The sequence below is a fragment of the Myzus persicae genome, unplaced genomic scaffold (assembly GCF_001856785.1).
Source record: "Myzus persicae strain clone G006 unplaced genomic scaffold, MPER_G0061.0, whole genome shotgun sequence".
NCBI lineage: Eukaryota > Metazoa > Arthropoda > Insecta > Hemiptera > Aphididae > Myzus > Myzus persicae.
The window spans coordinates 454,268-478,724 of NW_019100692.1; the positions used below are offsets into that span (position 1 = coordinate 454,268).

The 24,457-nt window shown below is 26.2% G+C and overlaps 2 protein-coding genes across 10 annotated transcripts; both read right to left on the reverse strand.

The window, feature by feature from the left end:
• Positions 1-11,427: 11,427 nt before the first annotated feature.
• On the reverse strand, positions 11,428-12,344 carry LOC111042501. The gene has a single exon (XM_022327131.1). The coding sequence runs from the start codon at positions 11,718-11,720 to the stop codon at positions 11,517-11,519; it is 204 nt and encodes a 67-aa protein (XP_022182823.1). The 5' UTR covers positions 11,721-12,344; the 3' UTR covers positions 11,428-11,516.
• A 6,203-nt stretch (positions 12,345-18,547) lies between these two features.
• LOC111042499 (zinc finger protein draculin-like) lies at positions 18,548-23,614 on the reverse strand. Of its 9 annotated transcripts, none has more exons than XR_002605448.1 (4): positions 23,280-23,614; positions 22,906-22,977; positions 21,309-21,942; positions 19,911-20,174 (listed from the first exon to the last, which is right to left on the reverse strand). XR_002605448.1 is itself a non-coding variant. In XM_022327127.1 (3 exons), exons 1-3 carry the CDS (start codon positions 21,370-21,372, stop codon positions 19,565-19,567), a joined length of 168 nt encoding a protein of 55 aa, XP_022182819.1. In that variant the 5' UTR covers positions 21,373-23,614; the 3' UTR covers positions 18,548-19,564. The 9 variants fall into 9 exon arrangements, 5 of the variants coding, with proteins under 5 accessions (XP_022182819.1, XP_022182817.1, XP_022182816.1 ...); XR_002605449.1 differs by lacking the exon at positions 19,911-20,174 and having other exon boundaries at positions 20,937-21,380; positions 21,774-21,942; XM_022327127.1 differs by adding an exon at positions 18,548-19,593 and having other exon boundaries at positions 20,100-20,174; positions 21,309-23,614.
• Between the last annotated feature and the right edge of the window lie 843 nt (positions 23,615-24,457).

Genomic DNA, 24,457 nt, shown 5'->3' on the forward strand with positions numbered 1-24,457 from the left:
TGAAAATGCAAAAAATGCAAAAAAATGCAAAATAAAATTAGAATATTCTGCATCAAGGGAGCATGAAACAAATTTTTAGCTAGGATAGCATTGTACAGAATAAAAGGAAAAAAAATGCAAAAGTCATCAACATCCTAACTCTAGTTATAACTAATAAAAGTTAATATACTACAATATAAGTGTCATAATATTTTATATTTTTACATAAGGTATTAAATAGTATTATGTTACGATTGAATGACTTTTACCAATATATTATTTATTTGTGAAGTACTTCATTAATATTAAACAAAATTAAAATTACATATTGAAACTATTTGGTAAGTTTAGTTTAACAAATCTTAAGTTTCACACGAGTTCCGAACCCAACAGTCCCAAAAACCCCTGGCTAATAACCTCTTAGTTGATGCCATAAACAATTAATGAAAAAAAAAAAATCTTAAGTTGTTTTCTGGGAAAATTGAAAATGTGTAAAGGCTGCATTCCTCATTGAATAAAACGTTGGTATATTTAAGTTTTTACATTTTTGTGATGACGAGAAATGGCAAGGGCCGGGTCAAAATATAGATTTCCCGGGCCAAAATGTTGCCCCAGTCCGCCCCTGGACATAAGAAATGCTTTTACATCTGTAAGTAAATCTTAAAGATTTAGATTAAACATAATTTAAATCTGGTAATAGTTTAACCAATTTTTCCAGTAAAAAAAAAAAGTAGGGATGGGTTCTCAAACACCTCAAACTTTGAGAAATTTAAACAGTTTAAAGTTCTAGAAAAATGTAAGTTTGAACAAACATCCAGAATAGTTCTTCAAGCATAATTTATTATTTTGTATGTGTAGGCACTGTTAATTTTTGAAATTTATTTTTAAAGCTACTAGTATAAAACTATGATAACTTAAAGAAATTCTTATTATAACAATATAAGTTATTACTTACAGTACTACTGTTACTTACACTAACAGTATTATTACTAATAAGGGATAATAACTAATGACTAATAAGAAATAATAATTTTAATAATTATTGTTCTTTTGTCATAAATTATAATTTATAATAGTAAACTTTTTAGTTTGTTATGGTAAAAAAATTAATATTTGATTTTTTAAAGTTTGGATGTTTGAAGGTTCAAAAATAGTTTGGAGAGGCATCAAGTTTGAGTTTGAGTATGAATTCGAATAGTTTGAGAAAAAAATTGTGCTTAAGTTAACAAAATCTTAGGTATGACTAATTCCTAAAAAAATCTTTTATAAAAGTGATGAAGAATTTTGAATTTGATGTTGCATTATAAAATAGCACAAATCTGTGCCAAGATACTCCTAATCTATTTTTTTAAGTTACTATTTGAATTTCAAACAAATCAATAAGATTAATCAACATGACAAGAAAAAGATATTTTGCTATTAATACTTTAGACTACTGCCGAGTTGCATAAAAATTGAATACTACACCAGGGACGGACTGGGCCGGCGGGAAACCGGGGACTTTCCCGGTGGGCCGCTGTTCAAAAATAATTTGTTATTATTACATTACTTATTACTTAAAATAAAATAGCCAATAGGTATAAATTCAAATGATGNACTTTCCCGGTGGGCCGCTGTTCAAAAATAATTTGTTATTATTACATTACTTATTACTTAAAATAAAATAGCCAATAGGTATAAATTCAAATGATGAATATTTTATATTTTGATATTATCATTACGCGCGTGTATGAAAAATTGTTTACATTTGGTGTTTAAAAATAGATTTTAGGTTTTGGTTCGGCTGATACTCCATCAGCAGTTTGAGTATGATCAATAATTTGAATTATATATTATTTTAGTAATGCAAGAAAATCTTTGCAATCAACCGCAAATAAGCATTAAAAATGTAAATACCTATTTATTACCTAAAATTATTATTTTTCCCTAGTATTTTTTTTAAATAATAGGTATGTAATATGAATATAATTTATTTCTAAAGGAAAAATGAGTTAAATCTAGTTATAACTAATAAAAGTTAATATACTACAATATAAGTGTCATAATATTTTATATTTTTACATAAGGTATTAAATATTATTATGTTATGATTAAATGAATTTTACCAATATATTATTTATTTGTGAAGTACTTCATTAATATTAAACAAAATTAAAATTACATATTGAAACTATTTGGTAAGTTTAGTTTAACAAATCTTAAGTTTCACACAAGTTCCGAACCCAACAGTCCCAAAAACCCCTGGCTAATAACCTCTTAGTTGATGCCATAAACAATTAATGAAAAAAAAAAATCTTAAGTTGTTTTCTGAGAAAATTGAAAATGTATAAAGACTGCATTCCTCATTGAATAAAACGTTGGTATATTTAAGTTTTTACATTTTTGTGATGACGATAAATGGCAAGGGCTGGGTCAAAATATAGATTTCACGGGCCAAAATGTTGCCCCAGTCCGCCCCTGTACTACACTAAAATGTTATGGACCAACCATGGGCCACTTAGTTATGTTTAAGGGACCAATAGCACACTATTTATTTTTTTGAATTAGTGATTGTTGATAAAACCAGGTATTAATATTATATTTATTGAAACTTAAATAATTGTTTAAAATTATTTTAAATTAAAAATTGCTACTAATGGTTATATTTACATTGTACAAGTAAAAAATTTAATTCTTAACTATAAGTGATAAAAAGTGAGTTGAATAGGTAGGTGCATTAATATTAATCTTATTATTAATTTTAAAACAGTAACAATTTAAAATTTAATTTTAATGTCTTGATTCTTATATCTTACTATGAAATCAAGAAATACACAATTATTATAATGTATATATTTATATATTTATTACAAAAATGAAGAACATAATATTTAAAATAATAAATTATAAATCAAAATATAATTTGATAACATTTAACAATTTTAATATAGTCATTCATTAAAATTTGCACCATATAATTAATTGTAAACTGTAAAATACAATTTAAAAAACACTAATATTGTATTGTTACAGCTGATTTTATTTGATTACCTTCATGTATCTTGTTATTTTTGTTTCATTATGAATGTTCAATTTTTTTCAAAAATGAACTTGACTGAATTGGATTAATTTTTGATGGTATTTAATATTTTGTATTTAGGCTACACTGGCTAAATTTCATTGTTTATAATTATTTGTACAGTTGATTGAAAACATCTTCACATCCATACTGTAGGTACTAAAAAATAATATAAATATATTGACAACAATTAGTGGATTATGAAGTATGATGAAAACTATTACAGCAGAATCCGCTTAATGGGGACAAATAGGTCACCGCCCATGTGTTCCAATAATTAAGTGAATTCTACTGCATTACTAAAAATATAAAAATTGTAGTTCTTGTAGAAATCATACAGTTTTTGAAATACAAATTGTAGTATTGCTGAAGATAATCCTCTCGAATGATCTTTATAGTTCAAAATTAACATATTTCTACAAGAAAATCACATATTATAATTGTTGAATAAATTAAACTATTTTTTTAGGTTTTCTTCATTAAATAACATCATTAACTCATAATAATATTGAACAAAATATTATAGTACTTTTGATTTTATTTAAAAATTGTACAGGTAGTGTTTAAGAAAAAAACAGTATTTACAAATTTTGGTAAAACTTCTTTTAGTAAAACATAAATATAATACAACAATAAATTATCTATGAATCGCGTACAGTTAGTTTTAATTTTTGTATGGTATGGTTCAACACTATTACTAAAACATATTAGTTAAGACTTCAACAGCAAATAATATGATGTTAACAAGTATACAATACTTATTATTAATGTAAATTTACTTAATTTTAATACAATAACAATAACAAATATGAAATAATGAGTAACTTATTAAAACACAAATTAATAGATTATAGATACTTTCTAATGACTAATACTGTTGGGTATAAACTGAGTATAGAATACACAAAGCTAATATGAAATCATCACAATTCATGAAATACTTCTGTACTTCTGTGCTCGAACTTAAAAGGTTAAATTATTTAGAACATATGGAACGACTGCTATGGATGGTCCAAAATTAATGTCACAAAAATGTTTGGTGTACCGAAAATGCATGTACTTTCATATTTGATTTTCTTGTAAAACGTTTGGAACAAATGGGACACTTGAACTTAGATGGCACACCACATTCATAGACCATATGCCTGCGTAGCAATTTTTTTCGGTTAATTCCTCTGTAGAAGTGTCCACAACCATTTGGACAAATCGCCGGATCTGGCGTCGCACACCAGTCTAATAGCACGTTAGTTATTTTACCTGTTCAGAGCACACATTAATGTAGATAAAAAAAATAATATGGATTATTCCTGTATACTTGATATATGCATAGAAAACATTTTTCACTAAAATTGTATATTTTAAATAAAACAAAACAAACACAATAAATACTTTAAAAAAATAATGATCATGAAAAAAGGAAGAAATAAAGCAAGTATAAAGAACAATTAAATATAATAGTAGTATATTCAATTTAAATTTTATAGCATTCGAGACTAATGGTTCATCACTTAAAATAATATAATATGATATAATATAATAATTATAAACACAGATAATCTTTTCATGAAAAACGGATACAAACATGCTCAACAACGATTTAATTTTTTAAATATTTTTAATCATGAAATAGCGTCAGTGAGTTTAGCACATATTGTCTTTTGTATTGTAAACTCAAGTCAATTTGTAATGAAATTAATACATTATTCTATGAATTAATATCTTATGATCTCTCAAACTTGAATTCCTGGTGAAATATTTTTTACACAATGCGCATTGAAACTGTGGATGGACACCGCATTCATACTTCAAATGTCTTCTTAAATGTTGTTTGCGATAAAAGCCTTTATACGATCGACCACAATTATGAGGGCATACAGCATAATGCAAAGTATTTCCTAAATAAAATAAAACATCATTATTTAATAATAGTTTAAAATATTTGTAATACCAACTCTTAAAATATATAATTACTAATTACTTATTAGTTAATGCGTCAAATGATTAAGTAAATTAAAAAGCCGTACTTTATTATTAAGTTTTATTTATATAAAAATGTATATTACAAATTCAGGGGAGTAAATTGTATGTACTCATAGATTCTCAAACTTAAAATTGTATGTGATTCACAGATTTCATTATACCTATATGTTACAGATGATTAGATAAAGTAGTTAACTTTCTTACTGACTTGTTGAAAATCAAAATTTAAAACCATTTTAACACAAGAAAATTTTAAAAATAAAATAATAACAATAGAGTCTGTTACACAATATATATAAAATAATATTTAGTGATTCAATGAAAAGTTTTATTTTAAACAAACATTTACACAAAACATGTTGTGGTTATAATATGAACTAAATAGCATAGCGTTATTCACAAGTAGGAGAGTATATACTAATTTATTATTGTTTAATTTAATTAAAGTCTATGTCATATTTTATACACATTTCTTAAAAACTTAAGTAACTTTGGATTATTACTTTAAATAAGAATTATTATTAAAAGTATTCTAATACAATAAAATACATCAAGAACACAAAAAGTACTAACATAAATTACCGTTTGATACCAGTTACAATATTTGTTAAAGTAGTTGTAAGTACTTATGCATATTTGATAACTGACAATGAACTGGGAACACCTTAAATAGGATACATTTATGTTAGGCAATTATTTTATGTATTCTAATTAAATGATATTTTAATTGAGGATTTCTAGCAAAACGCTTGAAACATATTCTACATTGAAATTTTGGTATAACACCACATTCGTACACTAAATGTTGTCTGAGATGACGCTTTCTATAAGGACCTTTATACAATTTACCACATTTGTTTGGACATCTGGCAGGATCAAGTTGTGTTATCCAATCAAGCTGAGTTAACCAACTGCAAGACAAGTCTAAAATAACAGAATCAAAACATAGTACATTGACATATATTTAAATGTAATATAAATTTTACTATTGTAAGACGCGTCAATTTTATAAATTATTATGCATGTCTATGCAATTGTATTCCACAATACTACCAATAATATTAGTGCTAATAAAATGCACATTCAATTATGTCACTAGGTATTTTAAAGTAATTCACCTTAGTGAAAAACTCAGTAAATTATGTGTTATTTTTGACAATGTACTTACCAGATGTAAAATGATTTTGTAATATGACACATTTAAAAAATAATAAATAGGTATTTTACCTAAACCCAGTTTAAACTGATGAATACTAGCAAGACACAGTACGTAATATATTGTAATTTCAGTTCAACACCAGATTCCTACACTAATTGTTGTCTGAGATAAATTTGATTATTTAAATTGCAAGAAGAATCAATTATAAAATTATATATTATGCGTATTACAATGGTGTACTAAGGTTTATCAATTTTTGGTGGTAAAGGACATTCAACATATTTCACTATTTTAAAATAATTAACCTTTGTGTAACAATCAGTATAATCAACAAACCAACACAAGATTATATTATGTTATTATAAATGTTTATTTTTATTCATTACATACAGATAGACATTATAGACTCCCAAATGTATTTACTATTTTTCCTTTGGTAACAAACAATAGATATTATTTAATATTTTTTACAAGAAACAAGACTTTAAATAGTTTTATAAAAACAAAAATGTTATTGTATTAATTAACTATTTTATGTATTCTCATCAAATGAAATTTTAAGTGATGATTTCTAGAAAAACGCTTTGAACATATTATGCATTGAAATTTTGGTTCAACGCCGCATTCATACACCAAATGCTGTCTGAGGTTATGCTTTCTATGAGGACCTTTATAGAATTTACCACATTCGTTTGGACATTTAGCTGGATCTATTTGTGCTATCCAATTAAGTTGAGGTAACCAACCGCAAGACACTTCTAAAAATAACAAAATAAAAATAATTTATATAGTAAAGTATGAAATACATTTGAATATTTAATTTTTAAAACGCGTCAATCATATAAATTAAAATACATTTGTATACAAATTTGACTAATGAAATACAAATTCAAATGTTTTCTCCATATTAAAATAAATATTTTTTGTGGAACATTCGTTATAATTGGTTAGGTAACAATAAAATAACAAAATAATGTATTATATTGTTATACATTATTATTTTTATTTTTTAAGCATTGGTTTAATATAAATTCACAAATTTTTTTATAATATTATTATTAGACAGTTCAATAGATATTATTTATTATTTTTGACTTTTGTCTGTTGCTACCTTATAAAAAGGCGATTATTGTTTGACAAATTAGTTGGACTACAAAAGTTTACAAAAGCTAAACAACTACAAGTACTTCATATAATTTCTATCAGGGCCAAACGTTGTACAAAAATCAAAGTTAATGTCAAAAATGTCAATATATTTTTAAGTAAAACAAATTTAATTAAAAATGTGACAACACTTAGTAAAATGTTTTGAAAACTATGAAAGAACTTGTCTCAAATTATTTTGTTACATACATTTTTGTCATAATTCAATAACAATAAGAGTGTTAATAAGAGTATTGTACATAAATATTTATCAGATATAAGTACTCTAGCCTAGGCCTTATACTAATAGACGGAGCATGCCTGGCTGGTGGGATTGAGTAGTTCAGTCATGGAAATTTGTGTTACATATATGTGCTATATATTATATACAGTAATAAACAGTTATTGTATCATCTAGTGTGCATGTGCAGTGTATGATGTACTATCTTATTCAGCATCGTCACTCGAAGATTCCAGAACTACTACCACGTTTTGTCTATTAGTATAAGGTCTATGACCCTAGCTAAGATTTTGATTATTAAATTCGCTTCATATGTTTAATATAATATTTAGAAATTTTACAATACACTATACAATGCATAATAATAAAACTAATATTCCAAAGCTAATTGCACATTAGAATTATTTTAGATTAGCGATGTAGACAGAAATCAAATTTATTTTATTTTTTATGATTTTTATATTTTAACAAAGTACAACCATTTAATTTGATTTAAATGTTCAATAATTTAATTTAATAATTTGATTATGATAAGAAATATGATTAAAAAGCATAACATTCAAATAATATTTTTTTTTTATTTACTGAAGTATGTATTTTGAGTTTTGCATCCTATGCACATAATATTAGTGGATAAAAATAGTTATTTAAGAAGCAGGATAAATTATTTTAAATTTTGGAGCTATATACATGTTCAATACAAAGTTATGAAAGGCTATGTTATCCTCTTTACCCTACAAAAAAGTTCATCCAAAAGGATTAATTCTTCATTTTTGCAGTAGGTAACACATCATTAATATTAATATTTATCATAAATACTTAAAATACTTAGTACCTACTTAACTTACATGACACTTAAATTAAAATAAAGTGTATCTCTAAAAACTTAATTTAAAAAATACAGCCTTAAATCGATACACCTTTCTTTTTTAATTCCATCCAAGAGGGGAGTATGGCCTACTTAAGTGGGTACACAATATCAATTACAACTTGTAGTGACATTTTGAGGTACATAATTCTTGTAGAACGGCCAGTGTTGACGGTAAACATTTTATTTAACAAATACAATTCACTACTAATATAAATGAAAACAATTTTATCTGATACAGTATTTATCAGTATTTGACTGATAATGAACCAGACCATTAAAGTGTTTAATATAACACATTTTGCTGTGTTAAGCAGCAATTTTATGTATTCTAATTAAATGATATTTTAACTGAGGGTTTCTAGCGAAACGCTTTAAACAAATTCTGCATTGAAATTTTGGTATAACACCACATTCATACACCAAATGTTGTCTGAGATGATGCTTTCTATAAGGTCCTTTATACAATTTACCACATTTGTTTGGACAACTGGCAGGATCTAATTGTGTTATCCAATTAAGTTGAGTTAACCAACTGCAAGACAATTCTAAAAAATTAAAATTAAAACAATTAATATTATTAATTATCAAATATTTAAATTGTAAAATGTGTCAAAAATATATAGTATTATGCTTAATAGTATGTATACAGTGTTGCCCACATGCCTTTACCCATTGTTAGTACTAATACTATGCACATTAAATTATTGTCTATTTGAAAATAATCAACTAAATATCTTAAGAGTATAAGATATCTAATAAAGATTGATTTAAAGAATAGTTTATTTATGTTTACTGAATACTGTCCACCATAGAAGATATACATTTTATTTTTTTGTTTTACAGCCTTGGAATACAAATCTTAAATGATTTAAATATGCAGTTTCAATGTTTTCAAATGTGTTGAGATTATTTCAAAATAAATTAATAGCATTTTTGAAACAAACATTAAATTTATTAATAAAACCAGGGTTTTAATGAATAGTTATTATATTATTGCAATGATTGCTTTTGTTTGAATGGGGGATTTTAACTAACCTGTAATTTAAGTCAAGATGCAACATGACATAAATGCAGTTTAGTTTTACATTTTTACAATTCCAATAGCTACCTTAATTACTTTAACTATTTTAATTTAAATATTTTTCTTATTCATATAAACAAATCTATACAACATAAATCAAAAATGAGAGTTATAAATTAATTTATGAACAGATATTGAATGGATTTTCAATGTGTGCTTGCGAGCAAATTTTTTTAAGCAAATTATACATTGGAATTGTGGATTAACACCACATGCATAAATTAAATGTTTTTTTAGATTCCGTTTGCGATCCAAACCTTTATACTCATGGCCACAACCATTTGGGCAGATTGCTGGGTCGTTTTTACTAGCTTTATTTAATAACTCGTTCATATAATTCTCTGCAAATATAAAATTGTAATTATATTTAAAAAAAAATATAATGCCAATAACCTGGCTATCAAAGCGAATATGAATAATAATTTAAAAAATGTATTTATATATAATAATTAATTGGCAAAATAAATGTACTAACAATAAATACAATACAATTTAATCTCAAAAACAATTGTAGTACATACATAGTCATACATTGTGTAAGGCCAAAGCTAAGTTCTATTCTTTCATCCCAATATAACAAGAGGAGGAAATATTTTTTTAAAGTAAGTATAAGTATGCTTGTTGTAATAAACATATAAATAACAACATTTTTCATAGAGGTACTTGAGTACAAATCAAAGTGTACTAGGAAAATATCATTGATGATCTATCTTGATATGGCATGTCAACATTTGCTTACGTCTGAAATTTTTTGAAAAATATATATATACTAAAGTTTTTGTTGATGAGTAGTGAGTAAATAGTACTGAAATGTATGGTTGTACTGAATGGATTTAGGCATATAACTCATTTAAATTTTGTGTGCATATTCTCATGAATATTTTAAATGTCTTTTCAAATTGAACTTGTGTTCTGTGCTTTTATACAAACGACCACGGCCATTTGAGGAGAATGCTGGGTCAATACTACTAGCCATAATTAAAAACTCTTTCAAATGATTCTTTGAAAAAGTAACATTTAAATTATTTTATATTATTAGCTAAATATGATTTAATTGTACATTGCTGAAATATATAATTCCTTTATGAGGGCCAAAGTTCTCAGACTACAAATTAATTTAACATTAAAATAATATACATCACAAAGTTATTAAATTATTTTTTACACAAAAAAACCGTACCTAAACATACATAATTTTAAGTTCACTTTTTAAATTCAAATTTATAGCAGTTAAGTGTATTTATGTACAACATTTTTCAGATTTTAAAAAATATAAAATGATTTTTAGCAATATTTAAAGGGATTTGGTGGTAGTGTATATATAAGAAGATTGGTATAGCAATGTTTAAAATGTTTGTGTGCATGACTTGCGACTGTGTTTGTAGTAAATTATTATTAGTGTGTATAGTATACACTGCATTCATACTAATAATTGATGCCCTTGCACTCGCACATAAAAGTCTTCACCGCAGCGTTGCACGGGTGAGCGTTTGTTTTTTTTTGGCCAAAAGTATGTAATTTTTGTCAATTCTACCAATATGCCTAATAATGCGATAAAACTTTGCAAACTTATCTGAATTTGTTAGGATGATTACTTGAGATCAATAAATCCACATTTAGAGATTTCTGATTTAAATTCTGCACAATCAACATGTGAAATGTCTTAAATTTTAATATATTTGAATCAAGTTATAAGAGCTGGTTCACAAAATTGGGGAAAGTGGACTGATTGTCAAGTACACATAATAACAAAATTTAAATTAGTCTTCTAAAGTCTTGTCGCATCACTAGGCTAGTGGGTATGATTAACTAAATATCAGTATGTTTTGGTAAAAAAAACTTACCCGCCACCAAACCCTTGGAGAAAAAAAAATTAAAATCACATAATTTTTTAATGCATTATTCAAAATTATACATTATATTTGTCATATATTTTACTTTATTAATAAAAGCAAAATATTGCAACATTTTCTTCAACTAATTACAAAAATATCTTAAATATGTTTAATGAATAGTCATCATATGATACAGCAACGATGCCTTTTTTTTGTATTTTTTATGGCATACTGTACATTGAAATTTTGGGCATGATTGTTTCAAATGTCTTTTTAGATTGGACTTGCGTTCTGTGCCCTTATATGAATGCCCACAACCATTTGGGCAGAATGCTGGGTCATTTTCACTAGCCATATTTAATAACTTGTTCATATCGTTTTCTGCAAATATAACATTTAAAAAATTTTACATTATTAACTAAATATAGTTTAGTTGTACAACACTCAAACATAACAGGCCTTTAAAATGGATTAAGTTCTCACAGTAGGAATTCATTTTAAATAATTAAAACATAAATAGAACCAAGTTACAAAATACTGTTTTTACACAAAAAAAAAAACCACGATCTTTGTATTTTTAATCATACAATATAATTTTATGTTTATTTTTTAAATTTAATTTCATAGCAGTGTAGTTATGTAGTTATGTACCTACCACGTGTTGTAAAATGCACAATAAAAAAAAAACTGTACTTTATATTCTATTATATAGAATTATATACTATATATTTTAACATTAAATACACTTGACGTAAATACACTTGCTTTGTTTTTTAAAAAGATTTTTTCATAAATTATTACATTTTTTTTTACATGTAGTCTTAAAAAATATTAAATATGAATAGTGTATTGTATACAATACATAAATATTATTAAAATATTTATGATACAAGGCTAAATGAACTGAACTCAGTTTAGTGCTAAGTAAAATAAAATATTCATGTAATATTTTAGTTTTAAAAATGTTTGTTATTTACATTAAAGCTATATAATATTAAATCAAATAAGAATTAAAATGCTGTTTGTGAATAGATAATAAATGGCATTTCAAAGTATGCTTGCGAGCAAATTTTCTCAAGCAAACTTTACATTGAAATTGTGGATTTTGGCCGCATGCATATATCAAATGTTTTTTCAGATTTTTCTTGCGTTCCGTGCCGTTATATGAATGACCACAACTATTTGGGCAATATGCTGGGTCGTTTTCACTAGCCATATTTAATAACTCGTTCATATGATTCTCTGAAAATGTAATATTTAAATTATCTTACATTATTACTAATATGGTATAGTTGTACAATATTGAAATATATCATTCCATTAAATGGTCCAAAGTTCTCATACTATAAATTTATTTTAACAAGTATAACATACATAACCAAGTTACAAGATTATGTTTTACAAAAAATTTATCTTAGTATTTAAACATACATTTTTAAAATTTAATTTCAGAGCAGTATTATGTAATTACCATGTGTTGTAAGACATACAATGAAATGCATATAAATAAATAATTGTTTGTACCAAATTTCAAAAATTGAACATTAAGTTGTATTTTATTATCTATATATACTATATTTCATCCTTTATACAAGAAGTAAGTACATAGTGTATGTTATTTAAAAAGCTTTTTTTTGTTATTTTAGATTTGTACAACTGTATTTGTAAAATAATCATCATTTTTTGTTAGTTGTTACATTTTGACATTTAGTCTCGAAAAATATTGAATATGAATAGTGTATTATATATAATACACAAATATTATTAAAATACTTATGATACAAGGCAAAATGAACTAAGCTCAGTTTAGTACTAAGTAAAATAAAATATTCATGTATTACTTTAGTTTCAATAATGTTTGATATTTACATTAAATCTATATAATATTAAGTCAAATAAGAATTAAAATTTTTTTTGTGGATAGATAATAAATGGCTTTTTAAAGTATGCTTGCGAGCAAATTTTCTTGAGCACATTACACATTGAAATTGTGGATTTTTGCCGCATGCATATATCAAATGTTTTTTGAGATTGTGTTTGCGGTGTGTACCAATATACGAATGACCACAACCATTTGGACAGAACACAGGATCATTTTCACTTACTTTATTTAATAATTCCATCATGATATTCTCTGTAAATATAATATTTTAGTTTTTTTATTTAATTGGCTAACTATAAGTATACAATAATGTAGACTTTAGTTGATGTTGAGACACATAACTCCTTTAGAAAGGTTATAGCAACTGATACTAAATGTTTTTTTCTACAGTACAACACAGCCATACAGCTATTGCAAGAAATAAGAATACATCTTAATGTAAGATTTTTATTAATTAGTAATTATACTAAAAACCAAATATGAAATTTTTGAGACTTTCATGGATTGTCAATTGGTAATATCCCTATTATTTTTGTGTAAAATATTTTGTAAATGGATAATGGATACATAAATAAAAAAAACTCAATGTTACCATAAAATATAATGAATTAGATCGAAATAGATTTTTGCTTCAGATATTCCACAATTATGTAGCAACTTGAAAAACAATCTGAATAGGTTAAGTTGATGTGTTCTTCAAATCAAAATATATTTTATTTTTAAAATTGAAAGAGGACAACATTTTTAAACACAAACAATATTCATTTTTAAATTTCTATTCGTTTTTTTGCAATACTAATTTTCAAATTGTGGGTTACTGAAGCATGTATAATGCTATAAATGTATTTCCATTTTTTTTATTTAATTAAATACGAAATTAGTAGGTAATCTCTAGTATGGTAACTGTATGGAGGATGGTTCGAAAATAATCAGAAGCCTTTTGATTTTAATAAAATATGCCAATATGGTTTACTTTTTTTCAGTTTTGTGGTAACAAACAACTTGGGAAAACATATTAATTGAGATTGTTTTAGTTTAAGGTTTCCAATATTTAAGGCTTAGGCAAATTTAAATATTTCCTAAGTAAACTAAGACTGTAAACTTGACACTATGGTCAAATAATACGTAATATTTATCTGTTTTTGAATAATATGTAGGCATATAAATAATTGTAACAGATGTACCAATTGATAATGGTACAAACACAGGATCACTGGAATGAATTATATGGACCATGAACAGATAACGGATATGACAGGTGACAGAGATGTAGCTATAATATAATAATATATACAATAATTATTATAGAATATAGATACTTCATATATAAATCTAACTTTATGATAAATTGGTAACTAATCAAGTACAAATTAAAACCTAAAAGTTATCATTAATTTTGTTTCAAATATTTACAGTTAAATAAAAATAATAAACATAAAAGCAGAAGCTGTATACCTAGGTATTTATTTTACAATAAATTCATTTTTGATTTTTAAAATATACATATTTGATGAATTTTCATCATATGACACTTCAATGATCCGTTGTTTCTGAACTTGATTCGGAAAACTGTACATTGAAATTGTGGGTGAACGCCACTATATATTTCAAATGATGTTTGTGATTATATTTGTGATTTAACAAAATTTATTCTACAAAATTGTATATATTAGGGAACAATTTGTTGATGAATGTTGGCTACGTGATACCGTAACGATTGCTTATGTTTGAATTGTTTTCTGCAAAATATACAATGAAATTGTGGATTTTTCCCGCATGCATCCACCAAATGTTTTTTGAGATTCTGTTTGCTGTTCTTCCCAATAAATGATTGGCCACAACCATTTGGACAAATCATTCGATATTTTTCCAAAGACTGGTTCTTTACTGAAAATATAATATTTAAATTATTTTATATCATTGACAGTACATAGTTAATTTAGAATGTCTTAGCCCTGTGATTAGTATTAAATTTTGTTTTTAACGAAATTTTTTCGTATTTATACAAAGATCATTAGGAGTGATCCTCTTTGAATTTAAACTTTGTACTTATAGGTTTACATTTCAGTTGCTATTATTTAATATTGAAATTAATAAATTGCATTCTTATAAGTTATAGACTATAGCCTTTTAATAAAATTCCATTCTTTCTTTTTGATAAACCTAAATAGTTGCGTAACAAGTCGTAATTTCCTAAACATAGAAATAGTTAGTATTTTAATACGAGTACAAATTAAATATTAAACTACAATTATAATTTAAAAGTTTAAAGTACAAAAATAATATTTTTTAAAGAATATTTTCTTGATGAACAGTGGTTAAGTGATACTGTAACGATTGCTTATGCCTGAATTGTCTTGGGCAATATATACAATGAAATTGTGGATTTTTCCCGCATGCATAAACCAAATGCTTTTTGAGACTGTGTTTTCGGTGAATGCCAATATATGAATGACCACAACCATTTGGACAGAATACTGGATCATTCTCAATTACTTTATTTAATAATTCCATCATGGTATTATTGGTATTCTCTGAAAACATAACATTTTAGTTTTTTTATTTTGTTGGCGAAGTATAAAATATATGCTGTATATAATATACACAGTGGTTGCTTTTGTGATACATTTAACTTCTTTAAAATGGCTAAGAAGCTGATACTAAATGTTTCTTTTCTACAATACAACACGGCGAAACAGTCATTTAAAGAAAATTTTTTTTTTTCATTCTGTATTAAAAAAAAACTTTATTTATATTATATAATAAATAATTTAATTGAAACCAATTATGAAATAATCAAACCTACGAAACAGGCTGATCTATTACCATGAATATTTTCGATAATACCTTTGTTATTTTCCTTAAAAAGACGACTTTGAACATATAATTTCAGTGTCAAACTCCAGAGTGGTCCTGTTCCTGATATCTTACGTTGGATCGTGATTTTTAACATAGCGGAAGACAAAAATCTGGGTATTGAAATACAATCAACAGAATTGTTATTAAAATGTACGGGTGAAGTTCTGTATACATAATACATTTTGAAACAAATAAAACAAATCAAAGTATTGTGTGTTTAAAATCAAAGTCTACTATATTTATAAATTTGAAATAGTTCTACATTTTTAAATATAAATAATATTAATTTTCAGGTGTTACATTTAAACAAACATAAAATTATTAAATTAAAAGTTGTTGATGATTAGTCATCATATGATAATCTAATGATCTTTTATTTCTAATCGTTTTTTTGCAATATTTACATTCTATTTTTGGGTTAACAAAGCATGAATTACTTAAATGTCTTTTTAGATTTTTTTTGCGATATCTTCCATTAAACACAGTACCACAACTGAATGGACACAATATTGGGTCATTTTCACTAGTATTATACAATATTTCCAATATGGTATTCTCTGCAAACATAACATTTAAATTGTATTATTTTATTGACTAAATATATTTATACCAGAAATCCAAAGCACAATTATGGTTAATGTTGATTCTGATTCTTATACATTCAATATTGCAAACTAAAAATAATTATATGACAATACATGAACATTAAAAGTTTGACTTTATTAAATTCCCAACAACCTTAACATATTTTAAACCCAATATTAAGTATAAATTAAGTAAATTAAACATGGAGTTAGTCACTTAAGCATAGTATTTGTGCGAAAACAAGGTCAAAATAAATCAGAAGTCTTCTAATTTCAATCAACAGATTACGATTTTTTAGTGTTACGGCCAGAGACGTATACAGAAATATGATGCTAATGTACAATCATTTGGAAATGATAAATTCAGGTCAGTATAATAAGGTGTCTTAGGAGTATGTTAAACTGATATTTGTTGTTTTCGTCTCACAAGTTCATAACATAGCACATTTTACGCTCAACAGATCACGTTGAGCTTCGTTACTTTAAAAAGTAGAGTGAATTGACCTCTTATACAATTTAAGTCACTTATTCACCCTATTATCAAAACTAGCAGCACAATATTGAAACTCGTGAACGAAAAATTGCTATACGGTACGTGTGTAAGACAGAGATAACAAATACATGGGTAGCATCCTCTTAAGCAAAAAATTCTAAAGATGAGTATAAGATTGAGGAGATATTGATTATTGGTATAGGTAGGTACGGAGACAACTCATACTTGTGCGAAATCCAGCGTTTTCTTTAACTTAAATAATGTTTAAATTAGTTATATTTGAAACAGTTAAGGCAATTTATTTAACTATTCAAGAACAGAAGACTGGCCTTGTAAAATAATACCACACTTAAAAAACTAATAGCTCGGCGGGCATCTAGCCTCTCCCTCCCCCTAAATACGTCTCTGGTTATGCAGAAATATGAGCTGGAAGAACACACTCGTCGAGATAATTATCAGGGTTAAGTTAGCAGCTATTGTCTAGAAAAATTTAAATATTCCTAAAATGAGCTATAACTAAAAACTAGACAATCGCTTTTATTGTTAAATGACTAGTTAAAAAACTAATAGTTATCAATTATTATACATTTGTTTTCAACATTTAAGTAGGTGTTTGAAAATAATAATTAAAGTCTGCCATTATTGTACAATTCTTTATTTGTATTTTTTACATTACACTTTTTTTATTTTTAAAATATGCATGTTTGATGAACTGTTATTATATGATACTTCAGTGATTGTTTTTTTCTGAATTGTTTTTGGCGAACTATACATTAAAATTGTGGGTTAATGCCACACGCATAATTCAAATGATGTTTGAGATTGTTTTTGCGGTTTGTACTTTTATACGATCGGCCGCAACCATTTGGACAAAACATTGGATCTTTTTCAAGTCTTATTCGTGTAATTAACTGAAAATAAAACATACAAATGTCTTAATATTGATGACAAAATAAATTTTGTTTATGAATAATAAAGCTCTACATTTTTTAAATTTTCTTAAAAGGTTTTTAGCGTGCTTTCTTTAAGTATTTCCGAGAGATGATTCGATTTAAATAACTATTATTAACAATACAATTCAAACACACTTCATTTTCATTAGTATTAAATAAATGCATTCTCTATTTTCAAATGTATTATATATTCTCTAAATATAGTAACCTAGTATCTAATGTAGTATCAATAATAAAATAGTATAGTATATTTTAGTATGGTTTTTACCGAGAGCATATGCATATTATAAAAAAACACATATATTTTAATTAAATTATAATAATAGAAATTAAATTAATTCTTTAATTTATTTATTCTATTATATTTACCTTAAATTTATTTAGTAAAAATTATATTATAAAAACATATATTTTAATTTATACCATAAATATAAAATTGTACTTACTATAACTAAAAAATTGGAACGAACGTAACTACTAACATTTTTTTACAGGACTTAATTTACATACCACCTTTTTTCGGGACTCAACTTACCTACTACCTTTTTTTCAATTATTGTTACAATCAATATATTCTATCCTTATGACATTTAAATAAATTCGTTCTTTGTATAATATAAATATTCTAATTTTGAAGCCAAGGCCAACGATATTTCCTAAACATAACTACATAAGTATTATACACCTGTAACGATTGCCGTCTATCGGCATCGTACATTATTCCTTAAGTAGGGCACCCGCTGCCTAATATGCTGAGTGTGAGGAATAGCGATCGCAGCTGACTGTTGACAAAGGGTTTTAGGCACGCGACAGCGGTGTATATAATAATTATGACCGAGGCAGTGTGTGAGAAAAGTGTGCGACCAACGACAACAGCAACATCGACTCCGCGACGATCCGACGGCCCCATCAACGATCCACACTCACGGCACGTCATCATCTACCCGGATCGGTAAACCCTTATATGTATACTGTATGTATCTGTCCTATATTATATTACATATTTATTTATATTATACCTATGTGCTTACTTCAATAAGGTAACCCTGATCTCTTAGTATTAATATTACACACCGAGGTCGAGTCCCCGAGACCTCGTAAAAATAAAACAGAACTTCAATCTGTAGGGTTCGAGAGACGAACGCCCGGTGAAGAGGGGACGTTACACACCCAATTAATAATTTAAATACAATTTAATTTATAAATTTAAATCATAAATACTAAGTTTAATTTACAAAAATATATTTTTTAAAGTTTATTTTCTTGATGAACAGAGGTCAAATGAAACGTTAACGAGCGCTTATGCCAGAATTGTTTTTTGCAAAATGTACAATAAAATTGTGGTTTAGTTACACCACAATCATTCTTCAAATGATATTTAAGATTGTATTTGCGGTGTCTTCCTTTGTAAGAACGACCACAACCACTTGGACAAGACAATGGATCTTATCCAAAAGCCTGATTCATGTAATTAACTGAAAACAAAATATTTAAATTATTTTAAATCTTAAACAAAATATTGTTGATTTAAACTGCTAAAATTAATTAATACTTATTTTTTTTTTTAAGGATCATTTTGATTGATAACTATTATACTTCAATTTTTATACTTGGGTTTTTGTTTCAATCATTTTTGAAACATTAAAACGAATATACCTCATCCTTATGAATACCTTTAAACATGGGATACATTCATTGTTTTTGAAAAACTAAAATATGCAACATCTGTAGCCGTCGGTATTTTACGAACATTAAGTAAGTATTTGAATACTATTGAAATAATACATTTAAATTCCAAATACAAAGTTTATTTTACAAAAATGTACTATTTAATGTTTATTTTCTTGATGGACAGTGACTAAATGATACTGTAACCACAGCTTATGCTTGAATAGTTTTCCGCAAAATGTACAATTAAATTGTGGTTTAAGGCCACACGAATACTTCAAATGACGTTTGAGATTATGTTTACGGTTTCTACCTTTGTACGATCGGCCACAACCACTTGGACAAAATAAGGAATCTTCTTCAAAAGCCTGATTCATATTGTAATTTACTGAAAAAATAATATTTAAATTATTTTAAATTATTAACAAAAATATAAAAACATATAGGTAATTAATTGGGCCGCCACAGCGCTGATGATTCTTTTGTTTCTAAGGGGCTTTTAGCATATTTTTTGATGATCGTTAGGCTATTTATAGGCATAAGTCAATTTTGATTTTTTTGCTTTTTTATAATTAATTATTGTCCATTAAAGAGAATTTTTGCTCGTCAATTTTTATAGCTAAATTTAAAATACAGATTTTTATGAAAAGACGATACTGTAATCCAAAAATAAATTGCATTTACATACAGTGCTTAAGTGTTATATAGTTATTCTAATTTCAAATTAGGTCAAAATTAGATATTCAAACGAAGAACAGGTAACGATTTTAGTTTATTTGTTGTAATTTAAAAATATTTTTCATGAGTAGGTATAGGTACTATTGAAACTTTTAAAGTGTATTATTAAATTATTTTCAAATGTTTTAGGCAAATGATTTAACCTACCTACTCTAGTACTAATGCCTAATAGCAAAATAAATTACACAATACTTAATATCATATGCTTAGTAATATAATAGGCTGACAGACCGTATTCGCTCAGAATTGTTTTTCAATAATATGATTCGTGATTATATAATACATAGGTACATATTATTGAATTTAATTTAAAAACACATACGTTACAGTGACTTTTAGGCACCTAATATAATATATCGTTACGCACTTGCCCACTACTTAAAGTTCATTTTCTTGATGAACAGTAATCAAATGATACTATAACAATATATATTTTATTTGATTTGTTTTCAGTAAAATGTACAATAAAATTGGCTTTTGTTTCAATTATTTCTTTTTGAAAAACTTAAATACGCCTTTTTTGCAGATGTCAGTATATCCTAAACATCGGTAGGTATAGTAAGTATATTTATACAATTGAAATAATAAATTACAATTACAATTACAAAGTTAATTTTACAAAAATATATTTTTTAAATTATAATTTTTTGATGAACACTGGATATATGATACTGTAACGATTGTTTAGACCTTAATTGTTTTCCGCAAATTGTACAATTAAATTGTGGTTTTATGCCACACGCATACTTCAAATGATGTTTGAGATTATGTTTCCGGTTTCTACCTTTGTACGATCGGCCACAACCACTTGGACAAAATAAGGAATCTTCTCCAAAAGCCTGATTCATGTCATTTACTGAAAATATAATATTTAAATTATTTTAAATTATTGACAAAATACAAAAACCAAATAATACTATAACAATATGTTTTATCTGATTTGTTTTCAGCAAAATGTACAATATAATTTTGCTTTTGTTTCAATAACTATAAAAACGACCGTTATATGCATTATCCTTATACCTAACCTTTTAATAAAATGCTATTATTTCTTTTTGAAAAACTTAAATACGCCTCTTTTGCATATGTCAGTATATCCAAAACATTGGTAGTTATACTTAATATATTAATTCAATTGAAATAATAAATTACAATTACAATTACAAAGTTTATTTTACAAAAATATATTTTTTAAAGTATAATTTTTTGATGAACACTGGATATGTGATACTGTAACGATTGTTTAGACCTGAATTGTTTTCCGCAAAATGAACAACAAAATTGTGGATCAATGCCACACATAAACTTCAAATGTTTTTTTAGATTGTTTGTGCAGTTTTTCCCGATATACGATCGGCCACAGCCATTATTTGGACAAAACACACGATATTTTTCAATATTCTGATTCCAGACCGTAACTGAAAATAAAATACTAAAATTATTTTATGTCATCAACAAAATATAGTTAATTATATATTGATGATACTAATTTGGTTTTAATTTGCTATTCACCTATTTATATGTGGGTTATTATAGGATTGATTAATTTTGAATTACATTTTTATAATTGGGTTTTCGTTTCAATCAGGGTTTATTTCAGAGGGTGTCTGGAGGGTAGACAGTGGAGGGGTAATACCACCACGAAATATTCCCCTTCCCTCCGGGATAGAAGTTCTGAAATCAACACTGGTTTTAATAACTAAGACAACATTAATATTATCCTCATAACCTGTAAATAAAATTACATTCTTTCTTTTAAATTAAAACTCCAAATACAACTTTTGTTTTACAAAAACATATTTCTTAAACTATATTTTCTTGATGAACAGTGGCTAAACGATACTGTAATGATCGTTTATGCCTGAATTGTTTTCCGCAAAATTTACATTGAAATTTTGGACTAACGCCACATGCATAATACTAGGGATGGGCCGATACCACTTATTACCGATATCCGATATTCCGATATATGCTGCCGATATAAAACCGATACCCGATAATATATGGAAATGTTAAAACAACATTTTTGACAAAAAAAAACATGAGCCGATACCACCATAAAACCGATACCCGATAACACAAATAATATTCCCTAGAAAAGTGAAAACATTGATTATTATAAAATAATCAATAGTATTTGATAATAGTATTTATTAATAACCTAACCTGTGCATTTGTGAATTATGATACTATCAATACTATGCTGATCGATAGGTTTTTTTTTTGGTATCGGTTGAAATATCAGTTTTGAAAAAAAACCGATACCCATAAACCGATATCACCGATATCACCGATATCGGCCGATATCTAGTATCGGTTCTAGTATCCGCCCATCCCTACATAATACATATGCCGTTTGAGATTGTTTTTACGGTTTGTACCTCTGTACAATCGGCCACAACCATTTGGACAAGACAATGAATCTTTTCCAAAAATCTGATTTGTGTAATTGTCTGAAAAAATAATATTTACATTATTTTATACCATTGACAAAACATATTGAATTTAGAATGCTACAGTGCTAATATGTACAACGTTTTATTTGTACCGTGCTTTTGCGTATTTAATACGTGAGGGCACGTCTTGTGATGACTAAACAAACAAGCCATCGAACATTTAAGTACTATTTTAAAATGATTTATACAATATATTTAAATTCAAAACAAAAATTTTACTCTCAAAAAATGTTTTTACTTAATCATTTATATTTTGTTTATGAATTCTTAATTATGTTATGGATATAGGCTAAATGAACCTTTAATATTTGATTTGACCTAAATCGTTTTTGGCAAAATGTACATTCAAATTGTGCGTGAACTCTACAAGATAACATCATATGGCGTTTAAGATTGTGTTTGCGATATTTTCCTTTATAAGAATGACCACAAATATTTGGACAAAACATTGGATCACAATCAGGGATGCTGTCCAATAACTGCGTAATGGTAGCTTGATCTGAAACATAAATTGCAATCAATTATTTTAGTAAGTAACTAACTGAGAAATAGTTTAGTAAGCTTTTAAATTATATACACGTTATTATTTGTATTTTATAATATCTTTACACTGTACTGCTGAGCTAATTTTTTTTTTTGAGAAGGAACTTACATATAACGATAAATTTAAAAAAATAAGATGACCTATAATTGTTATCAAGTAACTCATATAAAATAAATATGAGTATGATGTGATTAATTATGTATAATTGTATAATTCATATATATTGAACTATGTAAAGAATAAAGACTTCAAAGATTATAATTATTTAACAATATATATATATAAAATATATAAACAGCATTTAATATATTAAATGTTTATTATACATCTTTTGATATAATAGTCCATAAGTTGTTGTAATATTATTTATATTATACCAATTAAGTATAAGTACATTTCATAATTATTTTATTTCAATATCAGTGCACATAAAAATTACGATATTATAGGTTTATTATCACATTAACTTTTTACAAGAAATATGAAAAAGTATTACATAACGTCATAATATATTTACAAAATACAGTGGTGTAGCCAGGATTTTTTTTCGGGGGGGGGGCTGATCAATTTTTTACACAGCGGTGGTTTAGTTTTTGATCGAATACCATAGACCATTAAATAATTTTTAAATTTTATTAACATTTCGGGGGGGGGGGCTGCAGCCCCCTCCGCCTACCCCCTGGCTGCGCCACTGACAAAATACACTTCAAGTCCTCGGCATACATAGGTAATACAATACATATTAAACTTAAATTGTATTTAAAACACTTTACGAGGACATTCACGCTCACAAGTGTTGTACCGTGCGTCCGTGCAAAGCAACTTGTACGAAGCAACTTAATATGTCTAGTGAAAAATACGAGTTCACTCGACAAAAGAGCATTTGTATTGAAGTACGTCAAATTTTATCCGCCAGACTTAGTTGAAAATACG

Excerpts from the sequence above, each read along its gene's own strand:
- LOC111042499 (XM_022327122.1), bottom strand. The coding sequence starts at position 23,429 with ATGTTTTGTCCAAATATTTGTGGTCATTCTTATAAAGGAAAATATCGC. Across the intron at positions 22,978-23,279 it reads GGTCAAATCAAATATTAAAG|ACAATTACACAAATCAGATT; the intron begins GTTCATTTAGCC and ends TTATTTTTTCAG. Across the intron at positions 21,943-22,905 it reads TTGTGGCCGATTGTACAGAG|TTACGGTCTGGAATCAGAAT; the intron begins GTACAAACCGTA and ends TTTTATTTTCAG.
- LOC111042501 (XM_022327131.1), bottom strand. The coding sequence starts at position 11,720 with ATGAACAAGTTATTAAATATGGCTAGTGAAAATGACCCAGCATTCTGC.